Source organism: Nothobranchius furzeri, chromosome 7 (genome assembly GCF_043380555.1).
Source record: "Nothobranchius furzeri strain GRZ-AD chromosome 7, NfurGRZ-RIMD1, whole genome shotgun sequence".
In the NCBI taxonomy this organism is placed as follows: Eukaryota; Metazoa; Chordata; class Actinopteri; order Cyprinodontiformes; family Nothobranchiidae; genus Nothobranchius; species Nothobranchius furzeri.
This window is the reverse complement of record NC_091747.1, coordinates 51149047-51167526: the sequence shown is the minus strand read 5'-3', so window position 1 is coordinate 51167526 and position 18480 is coordinate 51149047. Positions and strand designations below refer to the sequence as shown.

Below are 18480 nucleotides of genomic sequence, written 5' to 3'. Positions count from 1 at the left end.
AGACATTACACAACATAAGTGTCCACTGGGTGGGGAGGTAGGGTTTGGGAACTATTCTCACATCAGTACATGCAGCTGCAATAAGGAGTGCTCGTCACCTCCGTTTGGACAGAGGAAGGAGGTATTTGGGTTAGAGAGCACAGTGACTCCTGGAAACGATTCAGTGGCCTTTACGGGTCGCAGTCTCACCCAGGCTCGGATAGGGAGAAAGAGTTACCATGGCGATGGCAGCATTCCACATTTCTTCTGAGGGGGAGTAATCTATTCAGCCTAACAGGCTCAAGGGCTCCAGATTCAGATAAGAACTTGTTTTGGGGCCAGACAGAGATAATTTCCTCTCTGTCTTTAAGTTCTGTTGATCTCCAACCCCTCTGAATCCAATAATGGCATAAATTAATCTATCCCAATCCGTGCTGATTTGTCAACTCTATCCTTGATGGCATCAACCTTCTGTGCCAGAGTCTGAATCTCAGCCAAAGTTCCAAGCTTACGACTCATCTCGACAATTTTTTGAGTTTGTGCATTCACAACGCGGTGTAATCCATCCCTGAGCTCCGGGATTGAGCCAATATTCCTCGACAGCTCATTAATTTTCCAGTAAGCCAGGTAACCGCTCAGGCCAAACAGCACGAAACCTGACACCAACACCACGAATATCCAGATGTCTTCAGAATCCTCTACAGACAGTTGAGAGAGGCAGATCAGGTTCCACTCTTTCCAGGAGTCCATGACATGCCCAGCTGGCTCTGTCCCAGAGGGGCAACCGGGAGCCCCTTCTCCTGTTCTCATTGTTGAAAAATTTTGTCAATCGCATTGAGAGACCAACTGACCAGGTCCATTTTAATAATTTCCAGTTTCTAGAAAAAATGCAGAAGCGCTGTACACCCAAAGACAGACAAAGAGCCTTGGGATAAGATGGGGAGGAGAGGAGGAAAAAAGCGTCTGAACTCTCCAAGAGCTGGAAGAAGATGTAATCTTGGCTAATTACGAACAATAGTTATTCTGTTCATTTAACTCGATGCAGCAGAGTTTTAAATAAACTGACTGTGCTACAAAAAAACTATAAATTACCTTTTATTAGATTATTCTAACGTGTGCTTGTTTTGGCTGAGAAGTGACATAGTGCCCTAAGGATTCACACACACACACACACACACGCCTAGATGTTTGCTTCACTGTAACGTAGTTGTTTGTGTGCCTGTGGGATTTTTGAAAAACGAGACATGTTTTGTCTATGTCAGCATGTGCTCAGACAGCATTTCCTTCTTGCAACCAGAGCAGATGCCTGCTAGGGCCTTTTAAGTGTTGGAATGTGTCAAAAAGTGTGTGTGTGTGTGTGTGTGTGTGTGTGTGTGTGTGTGTGTGTGTGTGTGTGTGTGTGTGTGTGTGTGTGTGTGTGTGTCCATGTGCATGTGTGTTTGTAAGATTGTTTACCCATGCACTTCCTTTCCCATATTTCTGTATGCTCACATGTCTATATATCTATAGATATACATGCGTATGTGTGTGTGTGTGTGTGTGTGCGTGTGTGTGTGTGTGTGTGTGCCTCCACAGACAGTACACGGTGTATCTCAGACTTGAAAGGACAGAGAAAAAACAGCCCACTTCAATAGGAGCCAGTGGCGTGCTCTCAGTCACGATTTGTTGGTTTCCAAATCAAACACTATGATTTAATGAATTTCCTGCGCAGGACGCGGGGCGAGAGGCCTGTTTATTATTGTGATTGCACCGTGCATCCTGTGATGCTTTTTCTAATATCTGACACACACTCTATATGCAGCGTTCTCATGAGAAACGGCCCAACCCAAGAAATGTGGAGAGCTAGAAACCGAGTCAAGCCAAAACACGCGCAAGCGTTAAAGCAGTCGCTTGGCAAGTGAGCTGCTTATTGTGTGCCTGATGACCAAGTCAGAAAGGTTAAGTATTACCTGAGAGAGCGCCAGAGCTAGAGCAGTTTACATGAGTAATAGGAACATCTTCGGGGCTGGTAAATCTTCATGTTTGTGATCAAGTACACTGTAAGGCCAGAAACGTTGAATTTACTTAAGCAAGTAGCATCGACTGGTAAATATATTTGTGTGAATGTAAAGAGTAACTTAAATTTTAATATTAAAAGTAAATGTATGTTAGTATTTAGATTTAAGAAGCTGTGTTTATTGAAACAAGTTGACATTACTTGATTAAGTGAACTCAACGTTTCATTTCTTACAGTGTAGATGCTTTAGATTGTGTTTCCTACGAGTAATGTTTGGTGTACTAGAGCATCTTTAGACCTTAAGACATCAGATGAAATATGCAGATGGAAAAGACCAATAAAGGTCCCAAAAACCCAATTAAATAAAAACACGGAGGTATTGGTGCTGGGGTTGATCTAAATGTAACTGCAGCCTTTAAAAGAGGTATCTAATGTTTGATGTTCCTGCAGATTACATCTGATGTGTCTGGGTCCTCTGTAAAACTCTGTTCTGGTGCAGCTTATAATGTCTGTTCTCAGTTTTTTTACTTGGATCAGTGGTTTTGGTTGGATCCTCACTCGGCCCTTGTTCTTTGCAGCCTGGCTGCACCACGAGCCTGACGCCATGCCGGAGGAGGCCCAGGGCCAGTGGGACAGGCTGGCCCAGACTGATGGGTGGCCTCTTTTGCCTCGGTCCCCGGTCTGCTCCTGGGTCCGGCCCTGGGAACTGCAACGCTCTTATCTGGCCCGAGCAGGAGGCGCGCTGGGCTTCCTGTGCAAAAATCAGAGCGCTTTTCCTCTCGTTGTTTGGCTTCCTCTCCGACGCGAGACACTTCCCAGCGGCGTGATTGTCCCTTCGTCTTCAAACGTGGCACAGTCCGCTTCCTCAAGAGCTTGATCTATTCTTGAGTGCACCACCCCCTCCCTCCACACACACACACACACACACACAAACACACACTCCCCTGGAATCTGCTGCCCTCACATACCTCTTCCTTCACCAACTCTGCCCTCCGCACCTACAGAGGAACAACTCCCCATCACCTCCCACCACGGAGCTCGCCTCCTCCTCCAAAAACTCACTGCTTCTCCATGACATCCAGAACCCCTCAGTGATGATCCTGTGTCTGCTAAACTGTAAATCGGGGAAAGAAACTTGAGCACTGCTGAGCAGTGAGGATTAGGAGGCACAGGAAGCCAGGACATGTATACATATATATGATGATTATTTATTTAATGCCGCCCAGTTTTAGTCCTACCCCACCCCTATGCTTGTCGTATTTCACACTACGAGCCAGAACACACGCATCTTCCATCTATCCATTTCTGGAGCTGCTTTGCTTATTTTGTTTTTGTGTCCTAGAGTGGTACTATAACGGGTGCACGAACCGTGCCTGTCACACACCCCCACATGATTCTGGCATCCACTTTTTATATACACATAAATTTAAAAAAAAAGAAAGCTGTGAGTTACTGTCTGGATTTTTAGCCACAAGTGTGAAGGATAAACGTGTTCATCATGCAAGGCCTTCAGTTCTCCATTAAAGACTCAAAAGGTCAGCAGAAGCCTACCATGTAGGACAGACCAGAGACATCCCATAATATTAAATGTCTTCTTTTTCTGTGTCAAACGATGTCAGCATAACGGCCCTGTTGTATTTGTATCAAACGTTCAATAAAACCTAAATGTATGTGTGATATTATCAGCCATTTTTAAGAGAATAGGTGTTCCGTTTGTTATTATTATTATTATTTTGGGTAAACCTGTCAGTGTGTGTGTACTTGTTGGTGTGCATGCATGTATCCCATTTTTACGGGTGTCTGCCAATGTGATTCCGTTTCTGTATACAGATGTTTAATGAGTAATATATAAATCTAATATTTAATAATTTTATATAACTAACTTGCATACACAAATGTCCACATTTGCCTGCGCTGTATGAATCTGTTGTTATGAAGTGTTATATCCTATGTTTGGGTTTTGTTGTGTTTTTTGCATTAAAGGTTGCTTGTACTTGTGTGTTTCATTCATCCTGGTTATTTTTGGGTAAAAGTGTATTTCAAGCAGAAGGAGAACAGACACTGATATATAAATTAGAGCAGTCCGATCGTATTTTCAGGCAGATGCTCACCCTGTTGGCAGGCACACACTGTATGAATGTGGATGAATGAACGCATGGTTTTCTGTGTCCACTCATCCATCCTACTAACTTTCCTGTGAGACAAAGCTTGTTTTTCCTGCTAAGCATTGTTTGTTTGCTTGTTTGTGACTAACTGGCGAGGATGTGGTTGCATACATGTACATATGTGCTGATCGTGTGTGTGTGTGTGTGTGTGTGTGTGTGTGTGTGTGTGTGTGTGTGTGTGTGTGTGTGTGTGTGTGTGTGTGTGTGTGTGTGTGAGAAACATATCGTGCACAGGGTGGGTCATTTGTGCGGTCACACACACACACACACACACCCTATCTGGATGCCAAGAGGAAGAGCAATCAGGGAGCAGAGTGGAGCCAAACTCAGGAGGGGCTCAGGACAGACAGACAAGAATGATGATGAGGAGAGGAGAGGGTCGGTGACACATCTCTAAACAGATCAGTGAGCAAAGTGGAAATGATAGATTACACTGAGGATGTCTAAGGCCTAGTCCACACGTAGCCGGGTTTTTTAAAAAAGAAAATCGGCCCCTCCAAAAACTTGCATCCACACCACCTCGTTTAAAAAAAACTCTGTCCACACGTACCCAGATAAATACGTTGTTAAGGACATGCCAGACCTGTAGGGGGCAGTACTTCCCCCGTTCTTAACCTCGTCCTTCGTCTGTGGTCTTCCGCAAGGAGCAGTAATTCCGCTTGCAAAAACAAACAAGCAAAATGCGCTTGGACAATTGATAAAGCGAGCGCAGCTCTGAGGGCATCCATGTTGTCGGCTAGTGTAAACACAGGTCGCACACGTGATGTCAGCATTTTTTTGTCGCGGAAAGTGACGTTGCGGACCTTAAAACTCCGGTTTTGTCTGTCCACACGCAGACACCCAAAACGGAGAAAACGCAGATCTTCACTTTGGCCGGAGTTTTTAAAAAGATCCGTTTTCGTGTGAAAAAACTCCGTTTTCGTGTGAAAAAACTCCGTTTTCGTGTGGATGACAGGCCAAAACGTAGAAAAATATCTACGTTTTGGCAGATCCCCGGCTACGTGTGGACAGGGCCTAAATAAAAGACAGTGAATTATTTTCATAACCCTGCAGGATTCCTCTAAATTTATCTGCTTTTTGCTTTGACATTTTCCCGAAGAATATCCTGTAATGTTTATTTTAATTTAAATAAACACAAATATTATATATTTTTGTATATTACATCTCAAGGGGATTTTTGAACCTGGAACTATAGGTATGCTAAACATTTATTCTCAAATGTGTCTATTAGGTTGAAATTAGAGATTTTAGAGTCAAATATCATAAAATATCTACTCTGTAAAAACAAAATGTTGGATTTACTCTATCAGGTTAAACATTGTTATATGTTGTTATGTTAGAATTAAATGTACATTCTTTACATTTAAGCAACTAGTTGGCATAACTATAAGTAAATTCAACATTTTATTTCTTACAGTGTACAAATGACTACATATTAAAAATGATGAAGCTACTAAGGTTTCTATTTTAATGACTCGTGTAGTTGGACCCCGTATTCAAGTAAAATTCTGAAACTTTTGTGTTTGGTTTAGATAACACATTACTTTTTATCTTTTAAGTTTAAAAAATCCCTAAGAAATGTTTAATTCTCTTCAGCACCAATGGATAATTAAGTTATTAGTATAGAAGGTAACTAGCATAAAGCTAACTCTTAATGACTGAGTTATTGCTATGTGTAACATTTAAAAATATTATTTACTACAAAGCAGGACAGACGGGTATTTTTATAAAAATGTAAAAAAAAATCATGTAAGACCTTCAAGCTCAGTTTTGTGTCAAACCCTTGTTTTATTTCAATATTTCATGTCAATTTCTCTTTTTCAATAACTTGAATAACGGAATAATTTGATTTTTGACTTAATCTGATGTAAAATTTTAGCATTAACATCAAATGAACTGTGAAAAAATAACAGTAATGTAATTTTTTATTTAACTCGTCATAAATGACATTTATTTTTTATGACTTTGTTCTGGTTTTTGCACATAAACTTTAAAACAGGTCAAACTTTCTCCTTTAAATTATCCTATTTTATTATTTACCATATTTTGAATACTTTACTAATTAGATTAAGTAATTTAAACAAATTTCCTGGAACAATACAATTTTGAATTAGAAAATTTGTACTTTGTCTTATTATCTGTCATTTCTGTCAATATGTTCCTTACAATCTTTAAGCAACCATAATATTTTTATTTTAATTTACAATGAAATTAAATAAAGACCACAATAGTCATGGGAATTATTTTATACACACATATATCAGAAATATTTATATTTAAAACCTGTTCTTTGGTGCAGTTATTTACATTTTAATAATATGAAGATAAGTATAATTGTAAAGTTTACCAGTTAGTTATCATTTACCAAATACATTTTTAAAATATGTATTCTGAAAGAAATGTGGTTCTTCTAGCGACACAATAACTTTTCTTTCTTTCACGTTTATCAGCGGTAGAATTGTCTAATAATTAGGAATTTGTGACAAACGTTGCTGAGGTTCATCGTATTTTAATGACAATAACAAAAACAGCAACAATAATAATAATTTTGATTATTTTAATGATTAATTTTAACCATTTTAGAGCAGCAGCATCATGTTTATGTAGATTTGTTTTGGAGACTTTTTGAGGGATCTAATTCCCTGAATCACAAAAAAATCTAGCTAAAACTACACTGTAAGAAATGATATGTTGAATTTACTTAACCAAGTTATATCACCTGGTTCCACTAAACCTAGTAGCTTAAATGTAAAGAATAATAAACATTTACTTAATGTAACAATGTCTAACAATGTGTTTCACACTTTACATCTAAGCAACTATTTAGTGGAACCTGTTCAGAGCCCCGCCAGCCAGGTTGATAGAAAAGGGTAGAATGCCTTCTCCAGGTCAGAGATGAGGTCCTGCTCCAAGTGGAGGAGTTTACGTATCTCGGGGTCTTGTTCACGAGTGAGGGAAAACTGGAGCACGAGATCGATAGGCGGATTGGTGCTGCATCTGCAGTGATGCGGGTGTTGTACCGGTCTGTCGTGGTGAAGAGAGAGCTGAGCCAGAAGGCGAAGCTTTCGATTTGCCAGTTGATCTACGTTTCTACCCTCACCTATGGTCTGGAGCTTTGGGTAGTGACCGAAAGAACGAGATCGCGGATGCAAGCGGCTGAAATGAGTTATCTCTGCAGGGAGGCTGTGCTCTTCCTTAGAGATAGGGTGAGAAGCTCAGTCATCTGGGAGGGGCTCAGAGTAGACCTGCGTCTCCTCCACATCGAGAGAAGCCAGTTGAGGTGGCTCAGGCATCTGATTAGAATGCCTCCTGGACGCCTCCCTGCTGAGGTTTTCCAGGCACGTCCAACTGGGAAGAGACCTAAAGGGAGACCCAGGACACGTTGGAGAGACTATGTCTCTCGGCTGCCCAGGGAACACCTTGAGATTTCCCTGGAAGAGATGGCCCAAGTGGCTGGGGAGAGGGAAGTCTGGACCTCTCGACTTGGACTGCTGCCCCCGCAACCTGACTCTGGATAAGCGGAAGAAAATGGATAGACGGTTGATAGACCGTGGAAAGGTAAATTCAACGTATAATTTTTATAGTGTACTTTTACTATAAGTCATGTGCTACTTTTACTCACTTTTATTTTAAACATCGATTAAATACATCCTAATTAATTCACAGAACTTTACTGGAAAACCCCTTGATTGTGGAGATAATACATCAAACGGTTTGTTCTTCATGCCTCTTCCCTTCCGTCTGTGTGACTTACTTTACGGTTTTCTCATCGGGTTTTGCGTAAAATGACCACAAGCTGTTTTTTGCGTAAGCTTTGGTTCCCACACGTCTCCTGGTGTGTAATCTATGGATTCAGTCTTGTGAGAGCCTTTGAGCGACAGGAACTCTTGTCCTGGAATTGTGGGATGATTTCTTAAGAATGGAAGGAAGCTAATTGACAGGATGCGAATAGCAGCACCCCGTATCCTTCTTTGCTGAACGGTCCAACATCATTCGCCGAACAGGGAAAGAGGACGTGGCGCCATTGATAAAAATGGTTTAGTGAATCACATCAAGCAGCAGCGATCAAGGCAATTCCCAGTGTTCTACCCCCCCACTGAGCACAGCTGAGAAAAATACGCCCACTCAAACACCTGGAATTATCATATCATGTCTTCTGTCAACACAGCTGAGCACATGTCCCAATTCTTCCCCTAAGGTGTGTGCGTCCAACATCCTCTTTGCTGTGGAGCTCTGTGATCGAGGGTCTCCCTGTTTCATCTGCATACAACCCAATTCAGAGTGTCACACACACACAGGAAGTCCTGCAGGGAAAAAGGAAGGTAGGTGGAAAACACTGAAGTTTAGACTTTTTAAACAAAACACTGGCAAATCTGTATTAACGAACAAGCTCTCCACAGACAGTAGGGGTTCTGACTGTTGCCAAGGCCTCAGTGTCTGGTGTTTACCGCTGCATCGCCTCCAACTCCTTAGGCGAAGATCATCTAGACATCCCCTTCTACGTCACAGGTGATTCAGACGAGAATGATTCGTGTTTTCTTTCCTGTCTGATAGTGAATGACAGGATTAAAGTTATTTTTGGTGATCCTTCTGATTTTTTTCCTTCATTGTCTTTCTGTGTAAAGGAAAATCTGATATTTTCATTCTTTTGAGAACAATGAAATTAACTTAATGCAGAATTTTTGCATCCTAATTGCATATGCATATGTAGAAACTCTGATTACACTCTAAAAATGAAATGTTGAATTTACTTATCCAAGTTATGTTGACAGGTTCCGCTAAACCTAGTTTCTGAATTGTTTCATACATGTTGTTATGTTAAAAGTAAATGAATGTTATTCTGTACCTTTAAGAACTTGGGTTTAGTGGAACCACTTGACATAATGTGGGTAAAAGTGTATCGTCAGAAGACTGAAGTAAGCAACATCCTGTGGTCAAATTTGGTTACTGCAACCCATTTTCCAAACACACAGGTGATGTTGTCACTACCATTCAATGAGTTTCATGGCTTTTTCCATTTATGGCTCAGCACCAGAAGATTCTAGATGACGAGCAAAGACCAGTCAAACACAGTCAGTTGATAAGTAGATAAATACATTTCACTGTAATTCCCAGTTGTTTTTAACTAAAAGAGTAGCTTGAGACTTTTTAATGAGCCTCTAGACTTCTTTACTCGAAATTAAGGTTTAACAAAACAATGCTGTGGCTTCTTATGGGTAAAAGAAACAACTTTAGGGTCGCTACTGGTTTTGGCTAGTGTTGAATTACAAACACAGCGTTTGCTGGCACAGACATGGCAACCCTGCGGGCTCACAGGTTGTAAACAAAGACATCCAGCCATCTGAAAAGGAAATCTGTTTCAATGTAACCTTCCCTCCAACATGAGTCAGTGCGGTTACGTTCACACTGACCGATATCTAAACGGATCCAGGGTGATCTTATTATAGTAAGCTGGGAGCCTTTATACTAGTTTACATGCGCATTAAAAAGTAAGGCCATTCCACTCCGATACAGTAGGTGGCGACATGCCCCTTTTCATGTCAGCATCCTTCCGGTTAGCATATAGCAGGCGTGGGGAACCCTAGTCCTCGAGGGCCGGTATCCTACACATCTTTGCTCCAACACTTCTGATTCAGTGGTTGATTCACATGTTCATCAGTCTCTGCAGAAGCCTGTTAATCACCTGCTGATTGAAATCAGGTGTGATGATGAAAAGCTGAAACTAAAATGTGCGGGATAGCGGCCCTCGATAGACCAGGTTTCCCCACCCCTGGCATATAGCAACACAAGCAATAAACAAAGGCTGGCGGGAGTGAAGCAGATGGAATTGGAACAAGATATACACAATGGTTGAAGTAATGTACAACAACAGCACTGCAGCACAGCTTATTTGGTACGTTCTGTCCTGTTTTATGGTGTTACGCGTGTTGCTATGTGTGACGGTGGTCTTGTGACAAGAAGCGTACTACCGGTTTAGTTCAGCTGACCCGTTTACATGCTGAAAGTGTTGGTATTGCTACCACATTATCTGTATGCTTCAGCTTGATTAGAACCAGTTCGCCTTTAGCCAGACTAACATGTTTACATGCAATTAAAAAAACAACGTGTCTTTTTAGGGCAATACTTCAGCTTTCTGGTGCGCATGTGAACACACTGGTTGAGACATTAGACTGTTGTGATGATTTGATTGTAAAATGTGTATATATTGTACCTTTAAGTTAAATCAACATTTCATTTCTTAGAGTGTACCATGCACTATTTGTGCAACAGGAAACCAGATTTGGGTCACAATCAATGCAAGTCATAATTTTGTTTTCGTGAATGTGCATCTGCCTGTGTGTCAGGCCACTGTTGAACTGGTTGTATGTGAGCAAGCGTGAAACAGGAACCAAGGCCTCTTATCGTTCCACTTCCTCGTGCAGCGCACTTCCTTGGTCTGGCAGCTCCGCTTTATTTTGGGAGGCCTTGGGGTGTTCGGTAAAGATAAACACTATCTGCCATCAGGAAACCCTCAAGCCGTTTCCACGGGAAGTTTCAAATGGCTAAAGTAAATAAAAGGCCTTTCCACTGTATTCCACTAGCCGTTGTTGCCCACAATAGCCATTCAACATTGTCATCAAAGGTACGGAGAGTGGAGGATTGGTGGAATCTGCTCTACTGGTTTCAGGCTCCATGTCAAGAAACTTGGAAGGTCTGTTTGTCCCAAACAGGAGATCGGTGGAGTGTTGTGTGTTCCTTCCTCTCTAGATGTGCTCCTCAGTTCTTCCCCTTTTTCTCCATTTCCCTCAGACGTCCCTGGAGGTTTTAGCGTGAATCAATCAGAGGACGCCAGAGAGGGCGGAGACCTCAACCTCACCTGTTCAGCAAGCAGGTACCTTTACACGACGTTGTCATGGCAACGGGTTAACAGCACTGGGGAATCCCACACTACTGGCTTGAACATTCGTCAGTACTCTCTGGGGGAGTTCTCCAACTTCCTTGTCCTGTTGCTAAGCAACCTGACCACCGGTGACTCTGGAGCGTACAGATGCTCCGCCCACCACATCATCACCCAGCAAGAGACACACCTTGACACACAGGTGATGGTCACAAGTGAGTATTCTCAGATTTTATTTTTCCTCTACATCGTGAAAATAAATGTCACTGGCTTTATTATAATTATTTATTATTGATATTTTCATGTTGCTGAGTCATCACCACTTTTTTTTCCATTTTAAATTTCAACTCAGGCTTTTCTCTAGGTTTTCTTTTTTTATATATATAAAAGAAGTATCACCTCAGATCCCCTTTTATGAGTAAAAATATGTTTTCAGCTAAACTTTTTTTTATGTAAGACTTAAAATACTTCCTGTGAGCTGATTACACTATAAGAAAAAATGTTGAATTAACTCAACCAAGTTATGTGAACTAGTTCTACAAAACCTAGCTGCTTAGATGCAAAAATGTATATCACTCTTAGCACTTAGGAAACTAGGTTCAGTGAAACCATTTAACATCACTTGGTTAGGTAATTTCTACATTTCATTTTTACAGTGTAATTAGAGGAAAATAAAGCTGAAATTAATGTTTATCTGCTCTAATTTTTGAGCATTTCTTTATTCCGCTTCCTCGTGTTTTTAAAAGAAACTCTTAAAGTTTTGTGTCAGCTTCACATCACATATGACTCGTGCAATATGAGACTACAAGAGACCACACTCCCACACACTGATCTCACCGCTTGGGAATCGGGTTCCCGTCGACTTCCTGGGGCCCCACCTGACTTTTTAGCTTTCGTGTTCTAGCTTAAGCACCTCTTTCACGTGGGAATGAGCTCCCGTGTGGAGGAAGAACACACAATGGCACTTCCCACAATGCCACATTTACAGGCCCCGCACAGAACTGGAGGAACAATCAGCCAATCAGACACTGTCAGGCCCCTCCGGCCCCTGCTGACAATCATCAATTGTTGTCCAGGAGGAAGACAAGGGAAACAACAATCAAGTAGTTGTGGTTAAGTGACTTTTCTTCATGTGTTTTACCGCTGTTCTACACAATCACAGCTCAACACGTCGGCTTCCTCCCCTACGACCCCGTAAGGGAATTACTAGAAAGAGAAAAGTATCTGGTGGGGGTGGAAGGAAAGGCACAGGGTTTAAGAGCATTCAGGAGTCAGTTATAGTATTCAAGAATCTGTGACTCGATGCTTTCTCTTTGCTCTGTGGAAAAAGGTTGGGGAAGATGATTAGTAGACAAGGAAATTAGCCAAAAGAGCCCAGACCGTCGCTGCCCCCGGAGCACAGTTATTGTGCAAAAGTGGCACAGATCCAGAAAAAGAGTGGAAAGAAAATATCACAAGCTTCATTTCAACACCATTCTGTTCAATGCTATAAATAACTTGCACATTTTTTACAGTAAATGTGTCAGCAAAAAACGAAAGCGGAATAATATAGAAGAAAGTTTTTTAACGACCATTTTCTGAGTATCTTTCTTTACAAACCTGCAAATGCAGGATTCATACTGATGTTAATGGTATAACATTTGCATACAATTGAACAATAAATGATTGAATATTAGAATTGTTTGTTTTTCATAGTTTTTATGCCTAAATATGGTTAAAACATACATCGTAAGAAATGAAATGTTGATTTTACTTGCTTAAACGTAAGCGAGTAATATATATATTTATTTTTAAACATTGTTTAAAAATATATATTACGCTTTACTTTTGAGCAACTGGGTTTAATGCAACCAGTTGACATAACTTGGTTAATTTAATCCAAGTGTAATCACCAAGACTAATCTTCAACGATTTAGTCCCACATCGTGTTTATATTATGGACCACAACTATAAAGCTGAAAAACAAAATCAACTTCACGCCTAAACATCATCAAAATCTATCATCTATTTCTCTATGAAACCTGTTTTTATTTCAATTTGCCAAATTAGAAAAATATAAAAACAATCTTCAATAAAAAGTTGCGGATTTGAAGCTGCTGCTGAAAGCATGTTCGAGTGTCAGAAGAACGTTGTCTGTTTGAGTGCTGAGCCAAATGCGTGCAGAGAATTGCTCGCTCATTTCTAAAGTTGCCAAATTTCCACCTTTAAATCCTCCTTTCAGTTCTGCAGCCTCCCGTGCTAATCAGCAACTTAACGGACCACACCGTCAACGTCAGCAGCTCGGTGACACTCAGCTGTCCATCTCGAGGTGTCCCGCCTCCAACTGTCACATGGTACAAAGATGAGCGTGCTCTGTTGCACGGATCAGGTAAATAAATATCCTAAAAGTATCATCTGCAGCCATCACTTGAGGTCTATAAGGTATTTGTCTCTGCTGCCATCAGGTGTTGTTATATCTGCAGCAGACGGGAGTCTCGTCATTGACAGAATCACGGCAGAAGACCAGGGTTTGTACACGTGTTTGGCCTCTAACGAGAGGGGATCTGCAGAGAGCTCGGCCTACATTTGGGTCCATGGTGAGTTCCTGCACGTCCTGAAGGTATCGAGCTCCCTATGTGATCATTTCTCATTGTGCATTGTTCCCCGACATGTAGTCTGGATGGACACACATGCAGTACAGTTTTTCACACTGTTGTCTTTAGTACATGCACACACACACACACACACACACACACACACACACACACACACACACACACACACACACAGGCACGGTGTGTCAGTTCTATTAATGGAAAATGATGAACGTCCATTTTTGAGTAAACACTGATCAAAGTAGGTCTTTACATAAATGCTCTCAGCCTTTTGTTCAATTTCCCTCACACACACACACACACACACACACACACACACACACACACACACACAAATCTGGGAGGTAAAGGAGGAGGAGTTCCCTGGAAGCAGTAGTGGCAGACTCACTTCCAAATCCAAGTTTGGAAAGAAATGTGTGCGTTTTGTTGTGTTCTGATGAGACGGGAAGGAAGCCGTCTCCCGTTTTTATTTCCTCCGGATGGGTCCGGCCTGCATCTTGGAGAGGCTCCGCTGTGCAGCAAACTGGTCATTTCTTTATCCTCCCATTAAAAATAAAAAACAACCAATTCGGGAGTTGGTGGGTGGAATAGATGGTGTGGGTTCAGGATCAGGGAGGGTGTGATTAAGCACCCGTGTGTCACTTATCGCTGGATTTGAAAAAGCTATTAAAGTTCAGCAGGTTTAAGCTCACCTCTGTGTGTGTGTGTGTGTGTGTGTGTGTGTGTGTGTGTGTGTGTGTGTGTGTGTGTGTGTGTGTGTGTGTGTGTGTGTGTGTGTGTGTGTGTGTGTGTGTGTGTGTGTGTGTGTGTGTGTATGTGTGTGTGTTTACAGGTGCATCTGAGGTCTCATTCCTGGAAATTCCCACCATAACGTGTACCTGTGTGGTGGCCACGCTCTTCTGGCTCTTGCTGACTCTCCTCATTCGAAAATTAAAACAGGTGCCTGAAAAAAACAAAAAAATCTGACTCCTCAATCTAACAAAAACTCTTGCACTCTGTCAACATAAATAAAAAATTCATTTGCAGTGTGAAAATACATAAAAGAAAACTTAGAAAAAGCTCAAGAAACAGTATTATTTTTACTTTTTTGGATTAAGTTTCTAGTTTTGCACCAGTTTTAAGGAATGAACATGGGTTTTCTTTAATTTGATTAGGATTATTTGTTTTGTATAAAGATATGTATTCATTTTACAGGAAAAAAGATAACGTTTTTAGACCACAGGAGGTTCTAGACTAACGTTTTGGGGGGTGGGGCTAGGGGGCCATTTGCTCTGCTAGATAGACCCGTTTATATAAAAAAAACTGCAAACATGCATTTAGGTATTTCAATTTTTAGTGATTAATTACAATATTACAATGATGTCAGTTCAGTTACAATAGCAAAATTCAATATTTTTTCAATATGTTTTACTTTGTGACAAGTTGACTTGAGCACTGTACAAGTCAACCTTAAAAAATATGTATTTAAAACAAATAGCCACTTTAAACAAATGACTAAAATAACTACTACACTATGTAATCAAATCCAAATGTTCAAGTATAAATGGCATTGAATAAGTAAACAAATCCATGACAAGGAACTAATTGTATATTTCTCTTCATCATCAACAAATAAGATGCTTCATCCAGCAACAGGGTGTCCGTGACACGGTTTAAATGCTGGCAGAGGGCGCTGCGGCTGCAGTATATAGTGACTCGTTGCATTCTCCCTCAACCAAAAGTCCTCACGTCATGCATTTCAGCTAAAATGCTAATGTTAACTTACCTTGCACTGGCTGTAGAGACGTGGGTGATCGTCACACAGATGTGCCATTAGATTTGAAGTGTTGCTGCCTTTTGCAGACACTTGTTTCCTGCACGTTCTGCAAACGGGATAGCCGTCTTCTATTAACTGTCCCTCAGCATTTTTCAGAAATCCCAAATATGCCCATACTTCCGATTTAGTCTTCTTTGAGGGCTGATGGATTTCCTGGGCGCTGCCGTCTCCTCCTTCGGCCATTATTTCAGCTTCAAAGTTTTGGTGCCGTTGCAAATTAAAAAGTGCGTGTGCGCGGCTGCGCGCAGCGGGAACTTCAGCTGAAGCGACGGTGGCTGGTAAGGGTCATCGCGCCGAAACCGCGGCCACGGTAAACCCACCGAGATAATATAGTTTTTTAAAAACTGGACGGTTATTTTTATTGTCAACTTTTTTACCGGGGTTTACCGCTATACCGGTTACCGTGACAACCCTAGTGACAACATAAACCAAGCGGCTCGTTTTAATTTAAGATAAATGCATTAATGTGCTTTGGTCTCACAGCTTGCATTAAAACAGAAATCTGGAATTTTCCTCAAGCACACCATGTAGAAGTGATGAAATATTTCGCACTATTTCACGCCCAAAGCCCCTCCCCCTTCTTCAGTGATTATGGCTGGAAACAACATCTTTCATGACCAAGCACCTCTAAGCGGCCATCAGATCAAAAATCCTTTGTTATACAATTATTATTATCATGTAATATATATATATATATATATATATATATATATATATATATCAGCGGGGAAGGGTGGGGGGCAGGCGCAGCTAAAGAAATAAACTGACATTTTGCCTACAACATATCACTTTTACGAATAAAAAAAATCCTACATAATTTCTTAAAGGGAGAAAATTCTAGATTGCTACTTTAAGTGAAGTTATCGCAAAATATGTAGGTGGGGTCCAGGGGGGGTCCAAGCTAGCTGTGAGGGTGGCACTAGCCCACCCTGGACTCTCCCTAGAACCGCTCCTGCTATAGGCTGTACAACCTGAAATATCAGATGTATTTCTGGCTTATTTTTTGTTTTTTGTTTTTTTGCAGAAGTCAGAATTTTACACTTGTTGTGATCATTAGATTATTTTCTGCGACGCACATTTAATTTATTCTGTTTTTTACATTTTTCCAAGCCCAATGTTTCAGCCTCCAAACCAGAGTATCTGTCAATCGTGTTGAACACAGGAGAAGGGCCGATAGATGAGCAGTGTGAGCGGCTGCAGTACGACCCAAAGCAGTGGGAGTTCCCTCGGGAGCGCCTTAAATTAGGTACACTCCACTTAAATGGTTTAATTTTTACTTTTGTGGTTTTTGTTTTTTAGGCTGAGACTTTGGGGATCTCAGCGGTAGCTCAGTGAGGAGGAAGGTATTTAAGATCACATAAGTGATATCAGATTTTCTCATAGGTCTTATCTGGTGTTTATTGGGAGGGACTCTCATTCCATTAATCAGACTTTGTGTTGTCTGCACTGAGCTAATCAGCACCAGCATGGTGGGGGTTTAAACTATGTTTACTGGAAGCAATCAACTCCCATTATGACCAGGGTGGGATTCAGTTAGACTGACAGTCGATTAGTTCTGAAAACCTTCCTTCTATCAGCACCTCACATCTGGAATGGATGTGAATGATAATTAATTGACACACCTCTTCTTTCCGGGTCATTCCAAATCCCTTTCCCAGGAAAACTCCTTGGCCGTGGAGCATTTGGGAAAGTGATGCAGGCATCAGCATCCGGTATTGACGGCGCTTCCAGCTGCAGGACTGTGGCGGTGAAGATGCTCAAAGGTACTTAATGCACCCTTTTCTTGAAATCCTCATAAAATACCAATTCTCACAACCATTTATGTTGTTTGTTCTACTTTTGTCCACCAGATGGAGCCACAGCCATCGAGCACAAGGCTCTAATGACTGAACTGAAAATTCTCAACCACATTGGAAACCATCTGAATGTGGTCAACCTCCTGGGAGCCTGTACCAAGGCTGGAGGTGTGTGGTTTAGCTTTTATTAGCACGTTCATACAGTTGGTGCTTTCTCACTGAAGCTGTCTTTGCGCGTGCAGGGCCTCTGATGGTGATCGTTGAGTACTGTCGCTATGGAAACCTCTCGACTTTCCTGAAGAACAAAAGAGATGTTTATTTACACAACCAGGTGGGGTCCTTCTGAAAGCTACATCTCATCTTATATCATCATCTCATCTCATCTTGTGTGCTTGAGAAATCAACACAAACACCCTACTTTGGTGTGAGCAATTGTAAATTTCTACATGCGGAAACTCACTTCTGCAATCTGGTTACGGTTTGAACATGTCATCAGTCGTGGAGCAGGACGTTAACTTCCTTTATCGCTTCACAAGGTTTGCATGGAAATAAAAATCTTTTGACTATAAATTAAAGATTGTCAGTAAAACAATCGCTGCTTTACTCTGATATAAAATAACACACAGATTGTTTTATCCCCACATCAGAGTGATGGAGACTCAAACGAAGGGCTGAGTTGTGTCATAAGAACAGAGATTAGCGACAAAAACTCGAAACACACAGGTAAGAGGAGACCTCGGTGAACACGTTTTAACATCACACACAATCAAACTTTGATTTTCATTCTTCTAGATCCAAAGGCTGCCTACATCTCCCCTCTGTTCCTGGAAGACCTGATTTCCTTCAGCTTCCAGGTGGCCCGTGGGATGGAGTTTCTGGCCTCGCACAAGGTCCCCCGCCGTCCTCTTTTGCTCTTGTACTCACTTGTGTCTCTTTCATGTGTTCATTTGTGTTTCTCTGTGGGCCTCCATCAGTGCATTCACAGAGATCTGGCAGCAAGAAACATACTGTTGACTGATAACAAGGTGGTGAAGATCTGCGACTTTGGCCTGGCCAGAGATATCTACAGAGACCCGGACTACGTCCGCAAAGGAGACGTGAGGCACATCTGCTTTTGTTTCAAAATGAGAAATGACTCACATTGTCTGTAATGTGTTACAATGTTTATGATTATTTTTCTCTACGTTCTTGTTCAAAGTACTTTAGAAGTGAACAACTTGGGAGGTAATTATTTACTTTTCATCTGATTGGCTCACA

At 41.4% G+C, this 18480-nt stretch overlaps 1 protein-coding gene across 2 annotated transcripts in view; it reads left to right on the top strand.

Annotated features, from left to right (window-relative positions):
• flt1 (fms related receptor tyrosine kinase 1) overlaps positions 1–18480 on the top strand; it is a 38754-nt gene that overhangs the window by 15874 nt on the left and 4400 nt on the right. For both annotated transcript variants that reach the window (XM_054751170.2, XM_054751169.2), the window contains exons 11-23: positions 8339–8462; positions 8541–8649; positions 10930–11232; positions 13239–13385; positions 13462–13593; positions 14444–14550; positions 16538–16673; positions 17086–17190; positions 17278–17391; positions 17466–17554; positions 17871–17946; positions 18016–18113; positions 18198–18320. In XM_054751170.2, coding sequence (XP_054607145.2) covers positions 8339–8462; positions 8541–8649; positions 10930–11232; positions 13239–13385; positions 13462–13593; positions 14444–14550; positions 16538–16673; positions 17086–17190; positions 17278–17391; positions 17466–17554; positions 17871–17946; positions 18016–18113; positions 18198–18320 — 1663 coding nt within the window. The remainder of the gene's footprint in view (positions 1–8338; positions 8463–8540; positions 8650–10929; positions 11233–13238; positions 13386–13461; positions 13594–14443; positions 14551–16537; positions 16674–17085; positions 17191–17277; positions 17392–17465; positions 17555–17870; positions 17947–18015; positions 18114–18197; positions 18321–18480) is intronic.